Source organism: Oryx dammah, unplaced genomic scaffold, assembly GCF_014754425.2.
Source record: "Oryx dammah isolate SB20612 unplaced genomic scaffold, SCBI_Odam_1.1 HiC_scaffold_17, whole genome shotgun sequence".
Lineage (NCBI taxonomy): Eukaryota > Metazoa > Chordata > Mammalia > Artiodactyla > Bovidae > Oryx > Oryx dammah.
In genome coordinates, this window is record NW_024070201.1 from 43,613,896 (window position 1) to 43,637,149 (window position 23,254).

General features: G+C 40.2%; 1 protein-coding gene across 6 annotated transcripts in view; it reads left to right on the top strand.

Annotated features, from left to right (window-relative positions):
• Positions 1-23,254, top strand: part of RIC3 (RIC3 acetylcholine receptor chaperone) — a 56,091-nt gene that overhangs the window by 21,315 nt on the left and 11,522 nt on the right. For 2 of the 6 annotated variants that reach the window (XM_040258438.1, XM_040258441.1), the window contains exons 2-5: positions 9,819-10,045; positions 11,227-11,302; positions 13,499-13,592; positions 21,220-21,368. In XM_040258438.1, the coding sequence (XP_040114372.1) occupies positions 9,819-10,045; positions 11,227-11,302; positions 13,499-13,592; positions 21,220-21,368 (546 nt within the window). Of the gene's footprint in view, positions 1-9,818; positions 10,046-11,164; positions 11,303-12,900; positions 13,085-13,498; positions 13,593-21,219; positions 21,369-23,254 lie in introns of those variants that run through there. The other 4 variants (XM_040258442.1, XM_040258439.1, XM_040258443.1 and 1 more) reach the window with 3 other exon arrangements.

Below are 23,254 nucleotides of genomic sequence, written 5' to 3' on the forward strand. Positions count from 1 at the left end.
TAAGAGAAAATGCTTCAGGGACAAGGGCAGCATTTGGCCTGGGCTTAGAATAGGTTGGATTTAGGTATGTGAAGTTGGATGGAGAAGCAAAACCACTGGAATAAGCAAATTTTGGGGCTAAGAGGCAAGAAATCAGAAGGCAGGCTCGAAGCATGGTGAGAAGTCTAGTTTGGCTGAATTGGGGGTATGTAATGAGAAAGAAGTGTGCAGAGGTACTTTTGGGCTAGGTGGTGGAATTTGGTTGTTTAGGAGTTCAGGGTGTAAGGAGGGAAGATCAGAGTTCGTTAGACACCTGCTGTGTGTGCTGGGTGCTTTGTACATGTTATCTTATTCAATCTGGAACCCTGCTAACAACTCTAAGCAGTAGGCCTCATGATAGCCATTTTACAGGTGATGAGAATGAGCTCTAGAAAGGTTAATGTAACCTCCACTCAGATGTTGGCTGCACAGTGAGAACCTCTGACTGAAATGGTGGTACTCATTTTACTTCCCTTGCCTCCTCCTGCATGATGCAGTCTCTTGTCGATAATGGGAACCATTGAAAGCTTTTGATCAGAGATATGGCAAGACTAGTTAGAATTATGCTTCAGGAAGATTACTCTGATAACAAACAGTAATAGTTAACACCTGTTGAGTATATGGACCAGACCCTGTGCTAAGCAGCTTAGACCCACAAATATCTCCTTTAGTTACATGTAGCATGAATTGGGAATGGAGAGGTTGGTAAGAGATGAAGAAAAACATCTGATTAAACAGGCAGAAAACATTAAGGCAGTGGTCAGCAAAGTAGAGTTAGGTAGGAGGGAAATGTGACAAGATGGGCCCTCCGAGGAGACTGGTGAGAAACAGTCAGCTGTTGTTGGAGCCGCCACCTTAAGTGATGCTGAATTAAATATGGCCTCGAGAATGTCCTCAGTATTTAGGGGAGGCTTTCATATCTTAAAGGACTGGCCATTAAGACCTTTCTTGTATTGCGGTAATCAGAAATATAAACACAGCCAGTTCTTTATTGATTTATATGCCCTGAGAATGAAATGCTGCAGATGGTTTAATGTTGCTTTCAGAAAGCTCTTTTGTTAACAGTGCTAGAGTTTCTGTTTTTGTTTTTAGCAGTGGGGCTGGTTATTAACAAGGGAAAGTAGAGCTTCACTCTGTAAAATCCATTAAGTTTTTAGTCAAGCTTAAATGATTTGCTAAGTGAAATTTTAATAATTAAATAAACCTAAATATGGGGAAAGCTTTCAATAAACAATTGGGATTTAGTCAAGTCCACTTTATAGAATACTTAAGTACATATAGAGATAGGAAACACAGCTGTTTTCTATTTTGGAAGGTCTGCAATTTTAATGTTCTAACATCTTTAATGTTCTGATCTCTCTAGCTGTTTGTTTTAAACCTCTTTTTTTTTTTTTTAAATCACAAATCCCAGCTTCCTAATTTATCCCTCTCCTCCTCCCTTTCCCCTTTGGTAACCATAAATTTTCCTATGTCTGAGTTTCTGTTTTGTAGATAAATTAATTTGTATCTTTTTTAAAGATTCCATGTATAACTGATATCATATGATATTTGTCTTTGTCTAGCCTTTTTCACTTAGTGTGATAATCTCTGGGTTTATCCATGTTGCTATAAATGGCATTATTTCATTCCTTTTTATGGCCAAGTAATATTTAATTGTGTATATATTGCCATATACATGAGATTAATATATGCACACTACTATATATAAAATAACCAACAAGGACCTACTGTATAGCACAGGGAACTATACTCTATTTTGTAATAACCTATAAGGGAAAAATATGAAAGTGTGTGTGTGTATATATATACACACATGAAACTGATTCGCTGTGCTGTATATCTGAAACTAACATGACATTATAAACCAACTATACTTTTAAAACCCACAAATCCTTCTATAATGTAGCAGTAAAGTAATATTTAATATTCTGTAACATTTATAATAGTGGGAAACTGTGATACAGATATATAAGGAGATGCTCTAAAGCAGTTTGAGAGAATGAACTAGAGCTATGTGTATCCATCTGGTTACATTTCTAGGTCAAAATATTAATCCTCACCCAGAAAAAGCAAAAAAGCAAGAGTTGCAGAAACATCAGTACAGTGTGATACTGTAATATAAAGTTTTTTTTAGTTGTTAAAATATACATGACATTTAACATGACATTTATCATTTCAACCACTAGGTATACTGTTCACAGTGTTATACTACGCCATCCATTCATCATATAAAGTTTTAAAATACTCAGACAATATTGTATGTTGTTCATGGATGTATGCTTGCATAGTGAAGCCTAAAAGCATACATTCTGATAATAAGAACTAAACTCAGAGATGTGGCCATCTCAGCGAGGGTGGGAGGAAGAGACACAAGGGGCTCCAGTTAACATCTCATGGTAGGTAGTAATACAAGTGCTCATGTATTATCGTCTGTAGTTTTTTTTTGTATACTTGGGGTCTTTTCTTTAAATTTTTTTCTTAAAAAATCATTTCAACCAGACATTTCCAAGTATTTGCTTGCCATTGACTTTTTAGGAATCCTGGGCTGTTCAGTTCTAAGAAATATGGTGGTACCAAGATCCAAGAGGTCAGGTTACTCCCTATTGAGAACCGTTGCTGCTGCTGCTACTGCTGCTAAGTTGCTTCAGTCATGTCCCCATAGACTCTATGCGACCCCATAGACGGAAGCCTACCAGGCTCCCCCGTCCCTGGGATTCTCCAGGCAAGAACACTGAAGTGGGTTGCCATTTCCTTCTCCAATGCATGAAAGTGAGAAGTGAAAGTGAAGTTGCTCAGTCGTGTCCAACTCTTAGTGACCCCATGGACTGCAGCCCACCAGGCTCCTCCGCCCATGGGATTTTCCAGGCAAGAGTACTAGAGTGGGCTGCCAGTGCAGTTAACTTTATGGAAAAATCTATTCCAGATTCAGCATTCTGAACTTAGCTTGCCATCTCAAGTGTACCTTTGGTTACAGGTGGCAAGGGTTATAGATCCAAAGCCTAATTGACTCTACAAAGAAAAGAAAATACAGGAGGAGAGCAGGTTTTGAAAGGTGAAAATGAGTTTCATTTCATAGCTTTGAGTTGATAGACTCAAAGGACATATACACCAAAGGACATACACTAATGGGATTCAGAGATAAGAGGTAAGAGCTTGGAGGAAAGGTTGGAACTAGAGCCTGTACATTTTGGAAATTGAATGAATTTACCAAAGGATAAAGAATAAGGAAAAAACAAAAGATGAAACTAAATCTTGAGGAGAAAGAATTAAAGAATAGGTGAAAGAGACAGAAAGAAATAGGTTGACGGACAAGTCAGTGAGCCAAGATCAGGAGAGTGATATGCCACACATGTTAAGGCGGAAAGTTTGAGAGATTTGTTCAGATTAATCCAGTATTTATTGAATGACTGGTGATCATTTTCTTGTGTAGCAGAGGAATCTTATGAGTGAGAATTGAGTAAAAGCCATTGGACTTGATAGTTACCGTACGTTACCATGTTGCTGTAACTATACTTCTTGTCTATAATCTCTTTAAATGCAGAAGTTCTTTTTATTTATTTTAATCTGTGTCTGGCACAGTGTCTGGCATATTGTTAAGTGTTCAGTGGTAAATATGTAAAATGTTACATTGAATATAAAATGCACAGTTTTATCCTAGGACATAAAATGTTTTTACCATCTAGCCTATCTCTTCCATTGCTGTCAATTCCCCCTTCAGCCTTTGAAAATAGTATTCTCTACTTTTTCAGTGTTTTTTCCTAGGGATCTTAGTTCCCCAGCCAGGGATCAAACCTCTGCCCCTTATAGTGGAAGCAGGGAGCGTTAGCCACTGGACCACCAGGGAAGTCCTTGTAGTGCTTCTTTGATTCTAATTGTAATCTCCAGTTTGTGCATGCTAGGTCGCTTCAGTCATGTCCGATTCTGTGCAGCACTGTGGACTGTAGCCCTCCAGGCTCCTCTGTCCATGGGGATTCTCCAGACAAGGATACTAGAATAGCTGCTGTGTCCTCCTCCAGGGGTCTTCCTGACCCAGGGATCGAACCCACGTCTCTTCTGTCTCTTGCATTGGCATGCAGGTCTTTACCACTAACGCCCCTTGGGAAGCCCATGAACACCAATAATCTCCTTTAAAATCAATTTTATTATGTTTCTCTACACCTGGCCACATCCTTCAGTGTTGCTTTTTAAACCCCTGTATTACACTTCCTTTCTTCCTCCCATTACTCATCCTTTAACTCAGTATAGAGAAGACAGATCTAACAGTCAGGCTGTACAGAGGTGGCATGGGCTTCCTGGGGGGCATACTGAGTTTTCTGTTTGGCATTTGGCAGTCAGGACCACTGCTTAAGGGAAGTGGAGGGTATTGAACACAGGTGGCTAGATAGCTCTTTTAAAAAATGTCAGCTTTACTGAGATACAATTCACGTACTGTTGCACAATCAGTGGTTTTTAATAATAGTCACAAAGTTGTACAACCATCATCGGAATCAATTTTAGAACATTTTAATCATCACCCCTCAAGGAAAAATAAAACCCATACCTGTTAGCAGTCACTTTGTTTTGCTCCCTCTCCACCCTCCCTCCCTCTCTCCACCAGGCAACCACAAATCCACTCTGCCTCTGTGGATTTGCCTAATCTGGACATTTCATATTAATGGGGTCATATGTGGTCTTGCATGACTGACTTTTTCCCCTTCACTTAGCATTGTGATTACAAAGTTCATCCATACTGTAGCATGTGTCTGTACTTCTTTCCTTTTGTATGGCTGAGTACTATTCCGTTGCATGGATATAGCGCATCTGTTTATTAATCAGTTGATGCACATTTTACTGTTATGAATAATGCTGGCTTTAAACATTTCTACATAATTTTTTGTGTAAGCACATTCTGGCGGCAGCAGCCTGAAGAGGCTGGGTCGAATTGCTGGGTCATGAGGAATTGTTTATCTTTTTGAGGAATTGCCAGACTATTTTTCAAATCAGCTGCATTATTTTACATTCCCATCCAGCTGAGTATGATAGTTCTGATAGTTCCTTTCTCCACATCCTCCCCAACCCTTTTTATTATTTTGTCTTTTTGATTATAACATCCTAGTGGGTATAAAGTTGTATCTGATTGTAGATTTATTGACTTTACATATCTTCCTCTTATAAATTTGGATTCTTGACCTTTATGAGATATGATGTTTTCTTTCATTTAGTGGATTGTCTTCACTTTTTAAAAAATGGTGTCATTTGCAGCACAAAAGCATTAACATGTGATGAAGTCCACTTAATCTTCTGTTGGTTGCTTGTGCTTTTGGAGGCATATCTAAGGACATATTCCCTAATCTCAGGCCGCAAAGATTCATGTTTATGTTTTTTGGCTTTATTCATGTTTATGTTCTTGGCTCCTATATTTAAGTCTCTATTTTGAGTTAATTTTTAGAAATTTAACGTGGTGTGAGGCAAGGGATCCAACTCATTCTTTTCTGTCGATGTCTTGTCCCCATAGCACTTTTTGAAAGACTGGATGGCTTTTAAGGCTCCTGCTGACTCTGAAGTTTCTATGATCCTTTGTGTCATAGTGATTTCTGTTACTGCCATTATTATTCAGGCAGAGACAGTCAAGATTTCATATGCTGGCCATCCTTTTCCCAAGAATACGTTGTGTCTAAAAGCAGGGATAACTATTGTTAGTCTTTTATCAGTTTCTACTAGATTTCTCAGGTGCTTTCAGGTCTATCCTCCTTTGACTTCTCTGATACTGGTTTGCTTCTGGCCGCCTTTGACCAGCTCAGGGTGTTTTTTTTTTTCTTGCTCCTTTTGCACATAACTTTCACATATCCCTCCACCTTTTTTTGGCATGAGGACTGTTCACTCAACTTAATTTTATTTATTAGCTATGTCATTTAGATAGCTCAGAGTTTCTTCTCAAGCCTAACTACAATCAAATAAAAATTTCCTCAGGATGTGTCACCAATACTTAGAATTTAACATGTGCAAATAGGTGTTCAGTCTTCCCCTAACCATAAGTCCTCTCAGTTTTCCTTGTTGTTCTCTCTTGGTATCTTAAACCAACCTTTGAGTTTTCTAAACTGTCCCCCTCATTCATTGTTAAATACTGCAGATCATTACAAGGTAAAAGCCCTTGGATCCATCCTTTCCTTTCCATAGGCATAGCTGTCATCTTGCTGATTTTCTAGACCCTAGTTTCTTTCTGTGTTTGGTCTTTACTCAACTGCTAGGATAATCCCCCTCAAACGCCCTTCTTGTTAAATCACTTCCCTGATCCTAGACCCACAGTATTAAATTTATATGACACAAGTTAGCATTTAATCTACCTGCTTTCCTTTCCTTGCCTCTTGTTACTTCCCTAAAAGGACTTGGTACTGGGCCTTGTTTATTCTTCTTTCTCTATTCACGTCCTTTTCTCATTGCACACATTCCTCTTCTCCTGGTGTGCGTTTGCTTCTCTTCTGAATCTCATTCCCTCCAATGATTGATCCCATCTGACTCCTTTCCTTTTTCTGGCATTCTTTCAATGCTTAGACATTTAGTTTGTCTGGTAATAAGATCCATGATACTCTGTTCATTTTTTGCTGTTTGTTTTGGTTGTACTACTTTTTAAAAGCCTTGCTTCATGTGGGAGCCATTGTTTCTGTTTCATTTATGGCTCTCCTCCTTTCCTACCTACAGTACAGAGTAATAATAGCTGTCCAGTACATCTTCTTGGTTGATGGAGCTATATAAGTTTTGGGGGGAGGGAAATGTGTGATGTTTAGCATCATCATCATTTTTCAGTTTTAGAAATGCGAAATAATGCCTTTTATGCCATTACTTGGTTTTAATTTTTTATATTTTGTTTTATGCCAAGTTTTGGAAATGGTGTTCTCAGTATAGGAAGATGGAACTCCTCAACATATTACTATAGAGAGTAAATCTACACTAACCACCAGATATATCAGATTCACTCAAGAAGATGGTTAGCTTTTTGGATGCTAAGTATTTGTTCAAAGTGCATGATAGCCTTAAAGCTAGTAGTCACCATTTAAGCTATTAAGATCCTTGACAATTTAAGAGCAAAACAGTCACCAGCACCCAGAATAAACTTCCCAGGTGACTCAGTGGTAAAGAATCTACCTGCCAATGCAGGAGACCTGGGTTCGGTCCTTGGGTTGGGAAGATCAACTGGAGGAAGAAATGGCAACCCACTCCAGGATTCTCGCCTGGAGAATCCCGTGGAGAGAGGAGCCTGGCGGGCTGCAGTCCCTGGGATCTCAAGAGTCGGCCACGACTGAGGGGCTGCACGTGAGCACAGCACCCAGGAGAAGGGGTAGAGACCTGCTGTCTTTCTTCTATCGTCTGAAGCTGTGCTTTTGTTGCTGACCTCCTCTTAAAAAGAAGCATTTCTTCTCATAATTTCCATGTCACCCAAAGTCATTAACAGGAGGGAAAAGAGGATTATTGGGGTGGAGCTTGCCCGACAGAAGGTACAAAGCAGAGGGCAGCTCCTGGCCAGTGGCTAGCTGTCCACTCTGTGCCTGCACCCACTCTCTCTCACCTCAGGAGCAGCAAGTGGACTTAAAGATAGTCCTCAGTTCATCACACCTGATTAACGTCATCAGCGCAAGCTTGCTTTCTTATTTCATTATTTTCTTTTTAATCCTTTACCTTCAGTCTGCATGCCTGTTCCTTTCTCCTGTTCATATGCACCCACTCTCATGTGTCTGTTTTATGTTCTTATGCCTACATATTTGTTTGAAAGATATGTAGTATAATTATGGTGTGTCTTTAGCTTACACATGGTATTTGCTTATTTATTGTTTAACTCAGTGCTGTGCTTTTAAAAATATGTTCATGCTTCTGTAGGTACATCTAAAGTGTGTGTTCTGAAAGCTACATGAAATTCCATGTTTGTATCTACTCCATTTTGATTTTACGTTCTAACAGTTACAGAGATCAAAGTTCCTTCAGGCTCCCTACTACAACATCATCACAGTGAACATTCTCACACAGGTCTATAAAGCCTATTGCTTGAATTCAGATATAGACAGCCTTATCTGAGAATTTCTCTGGAACTTATCCATTAGTGTGGGATCACTGGATCATAGGATATACCCTCAACATCACTAAGTACAGCTGTATCACTAACAGAATGCCTGCATCCTTTTACACTCTTACCCATAGTGCACGAGCGTGCTTGCCTCCCACATCTTACCAGTACCTGCTATTACCCACCATTCTGATTTTTGCCCTTCTGATAGGTATAGTGCTATCTCATTGTTTAAATTGGTATTTTTCTCGTTGGTTTTACTTTGATCATCTCTTAATATACTTGTTAACCGTTTGAGCTTCTGTTTCTGAGAGTTCCCTACTCATATCTTTTGGGCATTTTTCTGTTGGGCTTCTTCTGATGTTCATATCAAATTGTAGGAATTCCCTGACTATTCCAGAGGTTTGATCCCTTGTCAAGTTTAGATACTGCAAAAGCTTTTCCTTCTCTGTCATCTGTCTTAACCCTGTTCATGGTATTCTTTATTGAACAGAAATCCAGAATTTTATTGAAATCAAATCCACCAGTTTTTTACCATATAGTCGATATTCTCAGAGCCTGAATCAGAAGTCTTTCTGCTCCTTAGTCTTTTCTGTCAGTGGTTTATCCACAGAAGCCTGTTTACATGGCTTTTGAAGAGATGTCCTTTCTTTCTTTCTCACCTATGACTTGGAGGAGGCTTGACAGTTGGTGTTAATGTTTGACTGCCCTGATGGAGGAAACCAGTGTGAGAAAATTGATATGCACTCCTTTCTCTGAGCCCTGTTCTTCCACCCACAGAGATGAGCCCCTGTGACCCTGTTTGTACTACGTGAATCCTGTCTGCTCAGCTGCAGCTGATTAGAAAGTGCCACATACCTACCCAAGCTGAGCCCTCAAAATCTTCCTGCAGGGAATTTGGAATTATGACCAATCTCTGCTGACCTGTTGAAGGACATGCAAACTGAAGGGTTTAGGGGTGAACATCTTCATGTTCAAGGAGAAGCTAGTAACAAAGTAACAGAGAAAAAACGAAGAAATGGAAAAAAGCCTTCTGGCCCCATAGAGAGGGAGAATGATTGAGGTACAATGTGAGAGGAGCTGTCCTGAATCCTGATGGCTTTCCAATTTCCAGTTGTGTTCTCTTCTGAGACCAAAATTATATATATTGCATTTCCTGACATGTATTAGTTGGGGTGGCTAACTGCTCTAACAGATAGACTCCACAGTGTATCATGGCCGTAACACAATAGAAGTTTATTTCTTACTCACATAAACAGGTCCAGATGGTGCTAAGTTGGTGGGATGGCGACAGTGGAAGGCTCTGTGCCACACAGTTATTCAGGAACTTGGGTTGATAGAGGCTTTGCCATTTTCAACACTTGACTCCCAAATGCCTCCCTAGGTGTCAGCATCCAGCCTGAAGAAAGGAAATGAACACAGAATTCAATACATGAGAAGTTGTATAGACCAGGCCTTGAACTGGCACCTGTCATTCACGTTGCTTTGGCTGGGTCTCATTCACACGGCCACATTTAACTGTATGGGAAGCTGAAAAATGTCATCTACCTATGGACCAAAAAAAGAGAAAACGGGTTTGGTGAATAGCTACATAGTGTTTATTATCTGTGTGACACTCTAGTATGTCCTTATAATCAAGTTCCAGTTTTTTCTTAAACTTGTTTGAGTTGGCTTCTATTATTTGTATCTCAGAATGTGACATGTTTCAAAATAGCTGTTTTTAAAATAGTAGAAGAAATAAAGACTGGTTAATCTGTTTTCTCAGGGAAGTTGGGTCGATTTCCACCTATGATGCATCAGCAGCAGGCACCCTCAGATGGCCAGACCCCTGGGGCTCGTTTCCAGAGGTCTCACCTTGCAGAAGCCTTTGCAAAGGCCAAGGGATCAGGTGGAGGCGCTGGAGGAGGAAGTGGTGGAAGAGGCCTGATGGGGCAAATTATTCCCATCTATGGTTTTGGAATTTTTTTATATATACTGTACATTCTGTTTAAGGTAAGTGGAATCATCCTGATTGTATTACATCAATGAAAATCTATTATCATCATCATGAGAATCATTGTCAGCATTAAAACCTGTTGTATTTCAGAGCCCTTTTTCAAATCCACCGTCTCTTTAAATTTTGCCTCTTCTTTAGAAGATACTTAAGATAGCTGTTATCTCAGTTTCATAGATGAGAAAATCTTCGCTCAGAACCCAAATAATTTGCCCCACAATTCACAACTAAAAATGTAGAAGCAGGGCTTGAACCTGGATCCTTCTAATTCCTAATCCATTGAGCAGTAAAGTTCAAAGCCTACCCTCTTGCTGCCCTTCCTGGTTTTTTTCTTGACTGGGCATGTTTGCAAGCTATAAAGGCATAAAGATGTTCTAAGAAGAACTTGATCATTAGGGTTGGCATTGTGATTTCCAGGTAATCACTGTGAGGCCAAATAATCACTGTGCCAAGACCACTTTTTCCTCCTTTTACCAGGAGTGCTATTTTTAATGTCAGTTGCAGTAATTCCCTCAGTTGTGTCCGACTCTATGACTCCATGGACTGTAGTTGCCAGGCTCCTCTGTCCATGGAATTCTCCAGGCCAGAATACTGAAGTGGGTTGCCATTTCCTTCTCCGGGGGATCTTCCTGACCCAGGGATTGAACCCGGGTCTCCTGCATTGCAGGCGGGCCCTTTACCATCTGAGCCACCAGGGAAATCCTAATAGTAGTAATTCTTCTGAAACAGAACTGCCACATCCTGAAACTAAGCCTGATATTTCCTAGTTCTGAGGAGACATGATTTGGGTCCTTTTGAAAGTAGACTCCTAATTAAGTTCCGTGTCTAGGCAGGCCATGGCCCTTAGTACTGCAAGCAGATTCACTTTGCCCTCCTAACTAGAGTATGAGGTCACTTTGCTCCTGCCTAGGAATTCATCCAGCTCAACCTGGCAGCCCAGGTTGAGTCTTCAGTGAACATGAGCAAAGCACATGACTTGTGAAGAGAGTGTTTTCTTGTGCCTCAATAATGTTGTACTTGGGAACCTTCTGGTGGCTTTTGTTCTTCGAGATGTTTCTCTAATGTTGCTGTTTGATTTGATTTCTCCCAACCTTTTTTTTTTTTTCATTTAATATGAGGGGTTCCGTGACTTTGAGGTTCTGAGCTGCTGTTGATGTGCTGTACCTCCTTCACTTCTCAGCTCTCAAGGGGGAAAAGTACTGCAGAGGACCGGATGTGCTCTACTGCCACACCTGGAAACACCCACAGGAAAATTAGTGAGTGCCCTTTCACTGTTTCATGTTTCATTGAGTCAGACAGCTGTAAAGCAGCCAGAGTGACAATCTGTGGATATGCCTTAAAAGCATTTCTCAAAAGTTGTCCCAGTTTAATCTGATGGTGTTTTTACCTTAGCTGGCTTCCCTGGTGGCTCAGATGGTAAGAATCTGCCTGCAATGGGGAGACCCGGGTTCGATCTATGGGTCAGGAAGATCCCCTAGAGGAGGAAATGGCAACCCACTCCAGTATTCTTGCCTGGAGAATTCCACAGATGGGCTGTAGTCCATGGGGTTGCAAAGAATCAGACACGACTAACATACACACACTGGGAATTCTCAAAAGTTTCCATGGTGATATTGGGCTTTTAAGGGACAGACAGTTATGAAAAGTACAGAACTGTCAGTTCATTTTTTGTTAACATATATTACAAATTAATATTTTACACTTAGAACGGGTTTCTTCTCATTTTCAGACTTCAGAATATTGGTAGCAAAATTCTTTATTTCACATAGAGGAAAACTGAGGCAGTGAGATCAAGTCAGTTGCCAAAGTCAGTTATTAGATCTAGGGATAGAGTTTAATACTTCTGACTCTTGAAACATGATCATAAAATGTTTATGGACCAACTAGCATATTCTATGCTCTCTGGAAAAATGAAATGTATGTGGCATGGCTCTTCACTCTGAGAATTTATAGTCTAGGATGAATATTAGGAAAATATAACTGGTGAAAAGTTTATTGCCTAGAAAAAAGAGTTGGTGCAAGCCTTCTGGGAAATCGTGTCTAGCTGTGGAGGAGGCCTGATAGGGAACTTGAGTAAGACACAGCCTGAGACGGGGCAGCTGTGCAAAAGAAGGCATGAAGAGTAGGTCAGTTAAGCTGTATTGTTGAAGGCCTTGGAGGCCAGACTATCCTGTGGATGCTGAAGCCTCATCAGAGGTTTTTAAAAAGAAAGACATCATCAAAATGAAGAAAGGCTGCGCATTGAAGCATCTGCCCTCAGCCATAGTTGCTGTTTGTATTTACTCTGGATTCACTATGAAAATAGATATCCCAGTGGCTTCTGCATCCTGAAATCTTAAATATTCAGATTTATATGACTGCAATCCTTGGTGTATTCTTAACTGAGATAGTGTCTAACCAAAAGTGATGGTAAACACATCATAAAATTTAAAAAAAAATATTTGTGAGCTAAAGAATAACAAATTCATAATGTCACATAATGCATTTAAAACAGAAAGAAGTAAATAAAATGAATTCCTAAGAGCAGCTGTCTTATGATATAGTAGCAGTTGTATCAACTTTTTACACTTCAATTTTGAATCATACACAAAATAAAAATAACCCAAGCATTTATGTGGCACAGATGTTAATTGGATGCAGAAGAATATGTTATAAAAGTACTAAAAAGCCTTTGAAATGTTATATTTTGTAGTGACCCTCTAAATATATCTGTGTAGGATGACACTCAGATATGAAACAGAATGACTAGATTATCTACGTAATGAACAACATTTTATGTTCCTATTGCTTTAAAGTTTGTTTCATGTGCTGATTGAGTGATTTACTTTTTTATTCTACCTTTAGGACCTTAACATTAGTTTCAGTAGATGTGCTTCTTTCTGACCTTTTTTGAGAAGACTGCTTCTGGGGGAAGGTTACACAGTTCAACCACAGATGACTGAAGTAGAAATCCAGGGCCAGGAACCTGTCAGCCCTAGTTCAAGTCTTTTTCTTTTGAAGAATTAAACTGTTATCTTCCATATGTTTTCAGATCTTAGGTACAGATGAAATAGTGCTCATTTCAAGGCTTTAATACCTTTTCTGAAGACCTTTACCAGATTTGGTACTTCATCCTCAAGCATTATTTGAATTAGAAAGATGATGTTTCTCTTCATTTCTCCTTGGCTGACTGTGTAGGGCTTGTAGGTGTTTCTCTGGCTGGTCCTGCTGTATTTCTGTGTGTGAGAGAGGGTGACTTATTCCTCAGTTTCTAAACGTGTATCTTTTAGATCTTGGTACCTAGACCTCAGTACCCTTTGTGTTCTGATTGGATTAGCTGCAGAGACTATCAGTCTCTTCTCTGAGTCTCAGGACAAGCCTGGATTATTGTAGAATGTCACAGCCAGCTGTGTTTCAGAAAAGAGCTTAAGGAGTTGTATATGATGGTTCTCAGATTGATGCTTATTTTTCAGCCAATTTTGAGCTTGTTCAACTGCAAGAAAAACTGAAGGAAACAGAGGAAGCCATGGAAAAATTAATCAACAGAGTGGGGCCTAATGGTGAGAGGTATGTTTTCACATAACAGGGATCAGACTGTTGCCCATCAAGAGAGTTAATTCAGAATTTTATCTTTCTTTGATTTCTGGCCCACTTGATTTCACTTTATATTATTGTTATCATATTAGCATTTGCATATTATTTTTCATTTAACATTTCCATGTTCACACTTTTAAGCGTCATTTTCAAGAGTATATGTTCTGTGTTGTGCAACGTTATTGTGAGAGTGAGTAAATTTGTGAGTGGATGCCACAAGGTAAAATGACTGGGTTTTAAGGAAGTCATTTTCCTAGCTGTCTAAAAATGGCATTAAGTAAAACAAGATTATTAAATAGTGTGCTTTCTGTTCGAGACAAAATGCGAGGAGCCCAAGTATGCTCAGAGTAGGCATTTGTTTTTTGTTGACTGTGCCAGAACAGAATTGGGTGTGTGAAGTAGGTGTCAGGAGCCATACTAGCCCTTTAGGATGCCCCATGGCAAAGACACACTCTTCTTGCTACAAGGCTGGCTGAGGATCTGAAATGGTGGCTTTGGGGGTTAGTGGAAGCTGGCATCAACTAAGAAAACGCAGGTGTAGGAAGGTGAGAGAGGAGAAACCAGAATGTGAAATTGAGGACAAAGAGGGATTCGGTTCACGCTCGGCCTTCTGACAAGGATGGGGTAGGAACTGGGGTGAATGGCATGCGGGAGGTCCCATGCAGGAGGATGTCTTGAAAGGTCCCTCCTGTAGACTCAGGGGCTCGATGTAGAGTCTTTGCCTTGGAAAACTGCTCTACGTTGGCCTCTTCTGTTTGCCATCCATGGTGCTGTTAGTGCCCCGTACTCTTTCCCTGCTTTCTGGCTCCTGCCTTGCCCATCTTTGGCTGGATATGAAAAAAGTAAACATCCTCAAATTATAGTCCCTTGGTTTGGCTTTTCCCTGCAATGTCTACATTGCTGCTGAAGTGACCTTTTTAAGAGTGATTCCTGCCTATCTGGGCCCAGCACCCTTGACCTTCTTTTGGTCCAGAAAGCACAGTGACCATCTGGCCTTCTCCAGAGCAGTCGAGGTAGGTGTACATATCTATACATGTGTATATCTGTGTGAGTGAGTAATACTGTTTGGTGTTATTAGCAGTTACTAAGAACCAGGCTCTAAGCTAAATACTTTACGGACATTATCTGTTTCAGTGTTTCGTATGAGTGTGACTAAACTGGTTTGTGCAACTATATGTTTCTAGCCTTTTCTGCCCTTCCCCTATACCACTCAGTCTGGGTGGGCAAGTACCTGACTTTTATAGACCCTTGTGCCTCAGAAAATATTGTACCGTGGCCTGGTCTGTTTGAAGCCCTAGGCAACACCTAGAGGTCAGAAAACTATCAGTGAATATCTGTGGGCAGGGCCTCCCACCTGGGAGACCCAGTCACTCGACCTTGGAGTAAAAAACTATGTGAAGATATTTTCTCACTATTATTCACTGTTGTTCAGACTCCCTTAGCTCAGATCAAACAATGCTGCCATGCATCCCATCTGTCCCATTGCCTAAGCTAGGGATGCAGTACTGTGACTCCTAACTACTGTCTGTCCTCTTTGTGCCAGCCAGGATTGCGTCTCCACATTTCATGTGCAAAAGCAGAGGAGTTGTGTGTCTCCTCCACCACCCTGCCATCACCATTGCATATGAAGTCGTGCCATATCACTGTTTCTGGGGCAACAGGCCCTAGCTCAGATTATTTACTCCTTGTCAGATGCTGGAGTGGGGACTCTCTGAGAACACATGGATTGCACTGCCTCATGGCAACGATTGTGTAAAATAAATATTTCCACAGTACCTGTCAGGAACCAGGGATCAGCTCTCCTTTCACTCAAGAGAGCATAGCTTGTGTCTCCCTTTCCCAGATCTCATTTTCCAGTCCACAGGAGGCGACTTTCTCTCTGAAATGCCTTAATCTAAAACCTTTTATCCTTATAGGTAGGCCCTATGGGTCTTACACCTTCAAAATTGCAAGGGCTAGGTAGCTACATGTTTTATATTCTTGTCTTTTTTATATTTAAATCCTTCAACCTTAGTTTCTGTAGCATTTGTTCTTTTACAAGTCTGTGCTTCTAGGGTTATTAGAAGAGCCCAAAATAACCCAGTATTTTTTCTATCAAATCAAGATTTTGTCACATTGCCAGGCTTCTGAGGGTCAAAAAAGGGATTTAAGACAAAGAAGACATGTTCATTTGCCTTCCAAGTCCTTTTATATAATATCACTCCGTAACTGTAAGATTTTACTTAAAATTCCCAATATATGCCATTTCTAATACTTAGTGCTTATGAAAGAATCAAAATATGGGAAAACTTTTCAGACAGCTTTCGCCTGTGAGCAGTATAAGTCTGCACACGTTTTAGAATAACTAGGCCTCCTGGAAGGTTGGTATTGTGCCTTGTTCTGTCTGATACTAAGCAAACTGTAGTCCCGGGACACAAAGACTAAGGAAGGGGTCTCGGAACCAGAACTGAGGTGTCCTTATTTCTGTCCTTGTGATCAGCAAAGTTTCCTTCCTGGAGCAGCATGTCCAGCTGTAATTATTTACCTAGAAACATGGAGTGCCCCGAGAGGAGACATGAGGGTGCAGCCTCTGGCAGCAGACACCTTGGCAGGCATGTTGTATATGTATGTGGGGCTGCACGTTTCTGGCAGGCATCGTTGGGGTATAAACTCTGCGAGGACAGGCTTAGTCTCTTGTCTGTTCACTGCGTTCACATAGTAGGTACTAAGTAAATAGTTGCCATTGAAAGAGTATGTATAGTCACTTTTGAGGTAAGCGTTTTTTTTTTTTTTTTGAGGTAAGCGTTTGTACTCCTCATGGTAGAAGAGTAAATCCTACCCATTCCTTGTTGACATCCTTCTCTTCCTTTCCTGATCTTTGTACGCAGAGTTCTATAGGACATGTCACATAGATAGCTGCTCTTTTCCTCATCAGACAGAAAACGTCTTTCGAGTGAATGAACATCCAAAACAGAGCTCATCATCTACCCACAGATGAGCCTATTCTACCTGTAATGTTCCCCATCCTAGCAAACAGCTCCACCAGCTACTTAGTTGCCCCAAAGAGGAATTAAATGTCATCTTTGATTCATCTTTTCCTCACTTCTCATATCTCATTAATTACTTGTCCTGTCATTTTTTCCTGGTTAATAAGTGTCTCCTTGCAAAACATTCTAAACTCTACCAGGGCAGGAATTATCCTTCTTATTCCTGGTGCCTAGTACAGGACAGTAGTAGGCTTTAGAAAAGTATTAGTTGAAATGGAAGAATGAGTGAGCGAATGGAGAATGCCTTAACTTTTTTTCCCGTAAAGAAATTGGTGTCTTTTAATTTTTCTTTTGGTCCATGTTGTGTGGTATGTAAGATCTTAGTTCCCTGACCAGGGATTGAACCTGGGTCCCCGGTATTGTAATAGATTATGGAGTCTTTGGACTGTCAGGGAAGTCCTGAGAATGCCTTTACTTTTGACATAGGTCAGAACTAACTCATGTGGTTTCTTTTCTTCTGATTTGCCTCCCTTCACTTCCTGCTTTCCAAACCAGTGGATTACGTCTTTCAGCCCTTCTTTAGGTCCCTGTTGCTTTTGATTACGAGTAGAATGCTTTACATGACTTATGTAGTCTGGGCTCTGCATACCTCAGTTGCTTTATCTTTCCCCATTACTCTTTGTCCATGTCTGTGATCCAGCCACACTGAATACTTGCTTTTCCTCTGAAGTACCTGTGCATTTTTGCTTCTAGGACTTTGCATATACTTTTTTCCTTTGCTTGGGTGTTGCCCCAACCCCCTCCCCACAGACACTTATTTTATTGGTTCCTTGTCTTAGAGGTCTCAACTTAGTCATCATTTCCTCTGAGAGCCTTTTCCTGGACCCACAACTTGGTTAGGTGTTCCTCCTACATGCTCCCAGGCCACCTGTGTTTACTGGATATTGTAAGCATCATGTTACTTCCTAATCCTCTGTTAACTTTTCTGGCTTCCCTCATGCCTTATAACCTTCTTGAGAATAGGGAGTTTTCATTATTCAGACTTGCATTCCTAATGCTGGCACATTTGACAGTGTCTATACATGTTAAAAGAATGAATGAGGTGGATGTAAAGAAAGTACTTTAAAGCAGACATTTTCAGCAACAATTAGAATATTTTTGGTACCTATTTTGATTTGCACAGCCCTCTATGGTTGTCAGTTGCAAGTATTATTTTCTCTGTGAGGCACTGCATCTCAGAGAAAAGGTGTGCTCTAGGAGTGTGTATTAGTTTTCTGTGGCTGCTGTAATGAATTATCCTGACCTTAATGCCTTAAAACAATACACATAGTTATCTTACAGTTCTATATATTAGAAGTCCTACATTGGGCTAAAATCAAGGTGTTGGCCAAACTTTTCCCTGCATTCTAGAGGTTCTGGGGTAAAATCTTTCCTCACCTTTTCCAGATTTTAGAAGCTGCCTGTATTCCTTGGCTCATGAACTCTTTCCTCTACTTTCACAGCCAGCAACAGTGAGTTGAGACTTTAGCCTCTTCTGCCTCCCCATTCTACTTTTAAGGACCTTCATAAATGCATTGTGTCCTCTCAGATAATCCAGAATACAGCCCAAATGGGTAGGAATATTATAGCATCAACCAACATAAAGCACAGAAGAATGAAGATAAGGCTTTGCAGTATGAGTCATGAGTTCAGCTTTGAGTATGGTTGAAGAAACCTCAGAGCATCCGCGTATTGTATATGTATAGCTGAGTCCCTTCACTGTCCACCTGAAACTATCACAACATTGTTAATCAGCTCTACCCCAATACAAAATGATATGTTTGAAATAAAAAAAACAAAAAACAGAACATCCATGTATGATATATAGCAGCAATAGTAAATTGGGGTATTGTGGTCAGAACAAAGGACCCAAGTTTGGAAGTGTCCATTTGGCTGGGAGTAAGAGGCGGAAAAGATGAGATTACCAAATCCTTGAAGCATGTTATATCATGTGGCCATTGCCAGCAGTCTTCTGCTGGTCTCATTTCTTTTCTCATTTGAGTGATGTTGTACGAAAATGTTTCATTCTGTGTTTAACTCTTGGATTCAGAACTTAATGACTCCTCGGAGTTTTGAAGCATTCAAAAGTCTGTGTTATCTCCCAACTTGACCTTTTATTTTTCTGATGTCTTGGAATCAGCTGTACCCAACCTCACCTAGCTTACCTGTTCATGCAGTTGCTAATGATCCTGGGCCACTAGGACATGGTTTTGAAGGGTGAATTTAAGATTAACTTTAGTATAGTGACAAGGCCTCCAAGTAGAAATGCCCAGGAGGTAACTGGAGTTATGAGGCTGGCCTTTGTGTGAGAAGTCAAGGTTAGAGGTAGAGTCTGAGCATCACGTATGTAGAGGTGATGGTTTAGTCTGTGAATTGTGTCTGCTTCCTGAGGACATGCCTATAGGAGTGGATAAACAGGAGCCCTGGGATTGAGCCTTCAGGAAAACCATGTTGTAGGAGGAGGACATTTCAAGGAGAAGATGGGCCGTCGTACAGAGAAGTCACGAGGAATGAAATGTGATAAAAAGACTTTGGACTTAAGAGTAAAGTGGTCATTGGAGAATTCCCTAGTGGTTCGGGGGTTAGGACTCCATGCTTCCATTGCAGTGAGTACAGGTTTGATCCGTGGTTGGGGAAATAAGGTCCTGTGCACTGTATGACAAAAGGGACAAAAAATAAAGTGGTCATTGATTTTCACAAGATTTGGTAAAATGATGGAGTGGCAGCCAGATTTCAGGGAGGTAGAAGAAAATGGACGGTGAGGAAGTGGGGACCAGTCAAGCTAACACATTTATTGAGCACTTAAAATGTTCATGGCAGTGTGCCTATACTGTAGTGAACTTATCTCTGTCATCCAGGATTATCAAACCAAATTGAGACAATGAGGAATCCATGAAAGTGCTTATTGCAATAAATTCAGAAGATGTAAAGTGGACCATGATTAACTGCCTAATGCATGATGCAGACACTGAGTACACTTGAGGACACTTTAGTTTGGAATTCTCTAAAGAAACGTCTCTCTTCTGTTTCTGCTTTTCTTAGCCTACCCATATCCCTTTAAATTAAGGGCTCTGATTTTCCATGAATTAGAAAACAAAGTCAAGACTGTTGTATTCAGTAAAAATCAGAATGTACTAAGTACAGTCCAGAGAAGTAACACGTGCAACGTGTTGTGATAATCACATAGGCTCTTTGAGCTAAGGGTGACCCAGCTACCCCAGAAGCCTCCCACAGAATCAGTTGTCATAACAATAAGAGTTAGGGGTTATAGAACAGATGAGTAGTTAAGGTGAGTCAGGACTCCTCTGCTGATGGAAAGTGTAAAGCAGCTGTTCACATGCGTGTAGAACAGACAGGCTTTCCTCAGTTCAGAGCTTTGAGACCATTTATTGTAGAAAAAGTGGAGCTCCTGGGGTTTTTATTTTCCTCCCACTGAGATCTGTAAAAATGTTGCACCTACATTTTCCTCAGTTAACATCTTCATGTTGACAGGAGAAGCAGTTTTTTCTTCTTCCCTGTTAGTCATTAAGGGTAACATAATGTAAGTTAAATGTAAAAAGAAACACAGGCTCGGGACTGGGAAAGATTGATGACACCACCATGAGGCTGGTACAAGCATATATCATTTCTTTCCTCTTCATGGGTGTTACATTGACTTCGAGTGCTTTGGGGTTTTAAGAGGAGAATAAGTAGCCTCTGTTAAATCCTGCCAGTAGATAAAACTGGTCCCAAAGCAGACACTTCTCAGTCTTCTGAGTGGGGCCTTGCCTGCCTGTCGATAAGATGCAGCGCTTCCCTCTCAAATCGTCACATATTACCCTTGAGCCTCATCTTATTCATGCAGGTGTTTCCCCAAAGCCAACGCAGCTGAATGAGGGGGTCACATACAGGTTTTCTAAAGTGTGGAACTTGAGCACTGAGCTTCAAGAATTGCACTGAATGTTATTACGACTTAGGAGACTAGTTTTAGGTAGAGTGCTGACATTAAATAACAGTGTGAATAAATATATAATTTCTTCTCCATGGGCCTCAGTTTCCCCAATTCCTTTGGTCTAGATTTGTCAGAATGATCCAACTCTCACATTTTAGCATATGTCTTTATTTCTGCACAAGTAGGTTCAGCCTGGCAATTCTAAGGTTGGCCTAGTAGCATATTTTTCCCTCATTGAGGCAAGTGGTCCAGCACATTTTCTTTTGATGACATTACTGCAGAGAAAAGTGGCTTGTAGTAAATGGACTAATGTAAGTAATGGTGAAACTGCTTGAGGATAGGGAATCAGGGCAGTGAGGTGTACTGTGAAAGAACCTGAAGGCTGAGATATCTGGAGTCTTGTCCCAGAACTGACATTAAATCATTCTGGGACCTCGGACAATCACTTCCTCTGTTCTAGGCCTTAGTTTTTCCATTTATAAAATCAAAACATTGAACTAACATCTCTGGTTTCCATCTATGCAGTTCCAGAATCAACTCCTACAGTAATTATCTGTTGCTATTGAACCTCCTATTCTAGAGTCCAGACAGATCATAGTAATGTTTATGTTCATTGCCTAGGAGTATTTGCTACTAACTAGCTGGATTATCTGCTGTTTCTAAGCAGAGCACAGACTGTGACTTCTGACCAAGAAAAACGATTGCTGCATCAACTCCGAGAAATCACCAGGGTCATGAAAGAAGGAAAATTCATTGATAGATCCACTCCAGAGAAAGAAGCTGAGGAGGCCCCTTATATGGAGGACTGGGAAGGTAAACAGTGTTTTCTTATTTCTTTGTTAACCATCAGCCCAGAAAAGAGATCTTAACAGAATTTTTAAAATCAACTTTATTATTGAGGTATAATATATACACAGTTCATCAATTTTAAGTGTATGGTTGGATAAGTTTTAACAGAGAGTTGTATAATCATATCACAGTCATGAAATAGTCATGATGCTTTCATCATCGCAGAAAGTTACCATTCCCTTTGCTGCTAATCCCCTTCTGCCCTGGCAACAGCTGAACTGCTTTCTGTCCCTCTAGCTTTACCTTTTCTGTATGAATGGGCCATACTGCACATGTTCTTTTGCATTCTGGCTTCACTGATTCAGTGCAGTGCTTTTAAGCTTCATGTGTTGAGTGTATTAGTAGTTCTTTCTTCTAATTGCAGAGTAGTGTTCTGTTGTCTGGGTATAGTTTGTTTCTCCATTCACCAGTTGAGGAACTTTTGGGCTGCCAACTTTGAGCTATTATGAATCAAGCTACTGTGAACTTTTGCATACACATTTTTATTGGAACATATATTTGTATTTATTTTGGTATATCTCTAAGAATGAGATTTTTGGGTTTTATATGTGTATGTTCAACTTTGGAAAGCAGGTTGACTATTCTAAAATAATTTTGCCTTCCCATTTTGCAGTGTATGAGAATTGCAGTCGTTCCACATCCTTGGTATCACTTGGCATCATCAGTCTTTTTAATTTAGCTGTTCTAGTGAGTGTGTAGTAGTATCTAGCTTGTGACTGTGGTATGAATTTCCCTAGCAACTAGTGATGTTGAACATTCTTTCATGTACTTACTTGTCATCTGTATATCTTTGGTGAAGTGTTTGTTCACATTGTGTGCCACTTTCTTGAGTTGGTTATATTCTTATTGAGTTGCAAAAGTTTCTTCTATATTCTGGATATAAGTTGTCAGTTATGAATTTTGCAAATATTTTCTCTTAATTTGTGATTTGCCTTTTAATTTCCTTAGTGGCATCTTTCAAAGACCAGAATTTTTTTTTCATTTTGATGAAGTCCAGTTTATCATTTTCTCTTTTATGATTCACTTTGTGAGCTTTTAAGAAATGTTTGCCTTACTCAAAGTTACCTAAGTCTTCTGCCTTCTTCTAAAATTGTATGGTTTTAGCTCTTACATTTAGGCCTGTGATCTATTTTTTAGTTTTGATATATGGTGTGCAGTATCAGGATGAGGTTAATATTTTTCCATATTGATACTCTATTGTTATTTTGTTTATTTTCTTATAAACAAAATTTTGTTATATTTAATTATCTTGGTGTGTTGGTTAGAAATCAACCAACCCTTCCCTTTTGGAAAATGGAAAAATCATTTAACCATGTATAGGTCGGTGTATTCTGGATTTTCTGTTCTGTTTCATTGATCTTTGTGTGTGTACTTATACTAATATCACAATGTCTTTATGTTGTCTTGAAATCTGGTAAGGCAAGTTCTTCAACTGTTTTTTTCCAAAATTATTTTTGTAGTTCTGGGCCCTTCACATTTTCATATAAATTTAAAATCAGTATGTTCAGTTCAGTCACTCAGTGGTGTCCGATTCTTTGCGACCCCATGGACTGCAGCACGCCAGGCCTCCCTGTCCATCACCAACTCCCGGAGTTTACTCAAACTCATGTCCATTGAGTCAGTGAGGCCATCCAGCCATCTCATCCTCTGTCATCCCCTTCTCCTCCTGCCTTCAGTCTTTCCTGGCATCAGGGTCTTTTCCAGTGAGTCACCTCTTCGCATCAGGTGGCCAAAGTATTGGAGTTTTAGCTTCAACATCAGTCCTTCCAGTGAATATTCAGGACTGATTTCCTTTAAGATTGTCTGGTTGGATCTCCTTGCAATCCAAGGGACTCTCAAGAGTCTTGTCC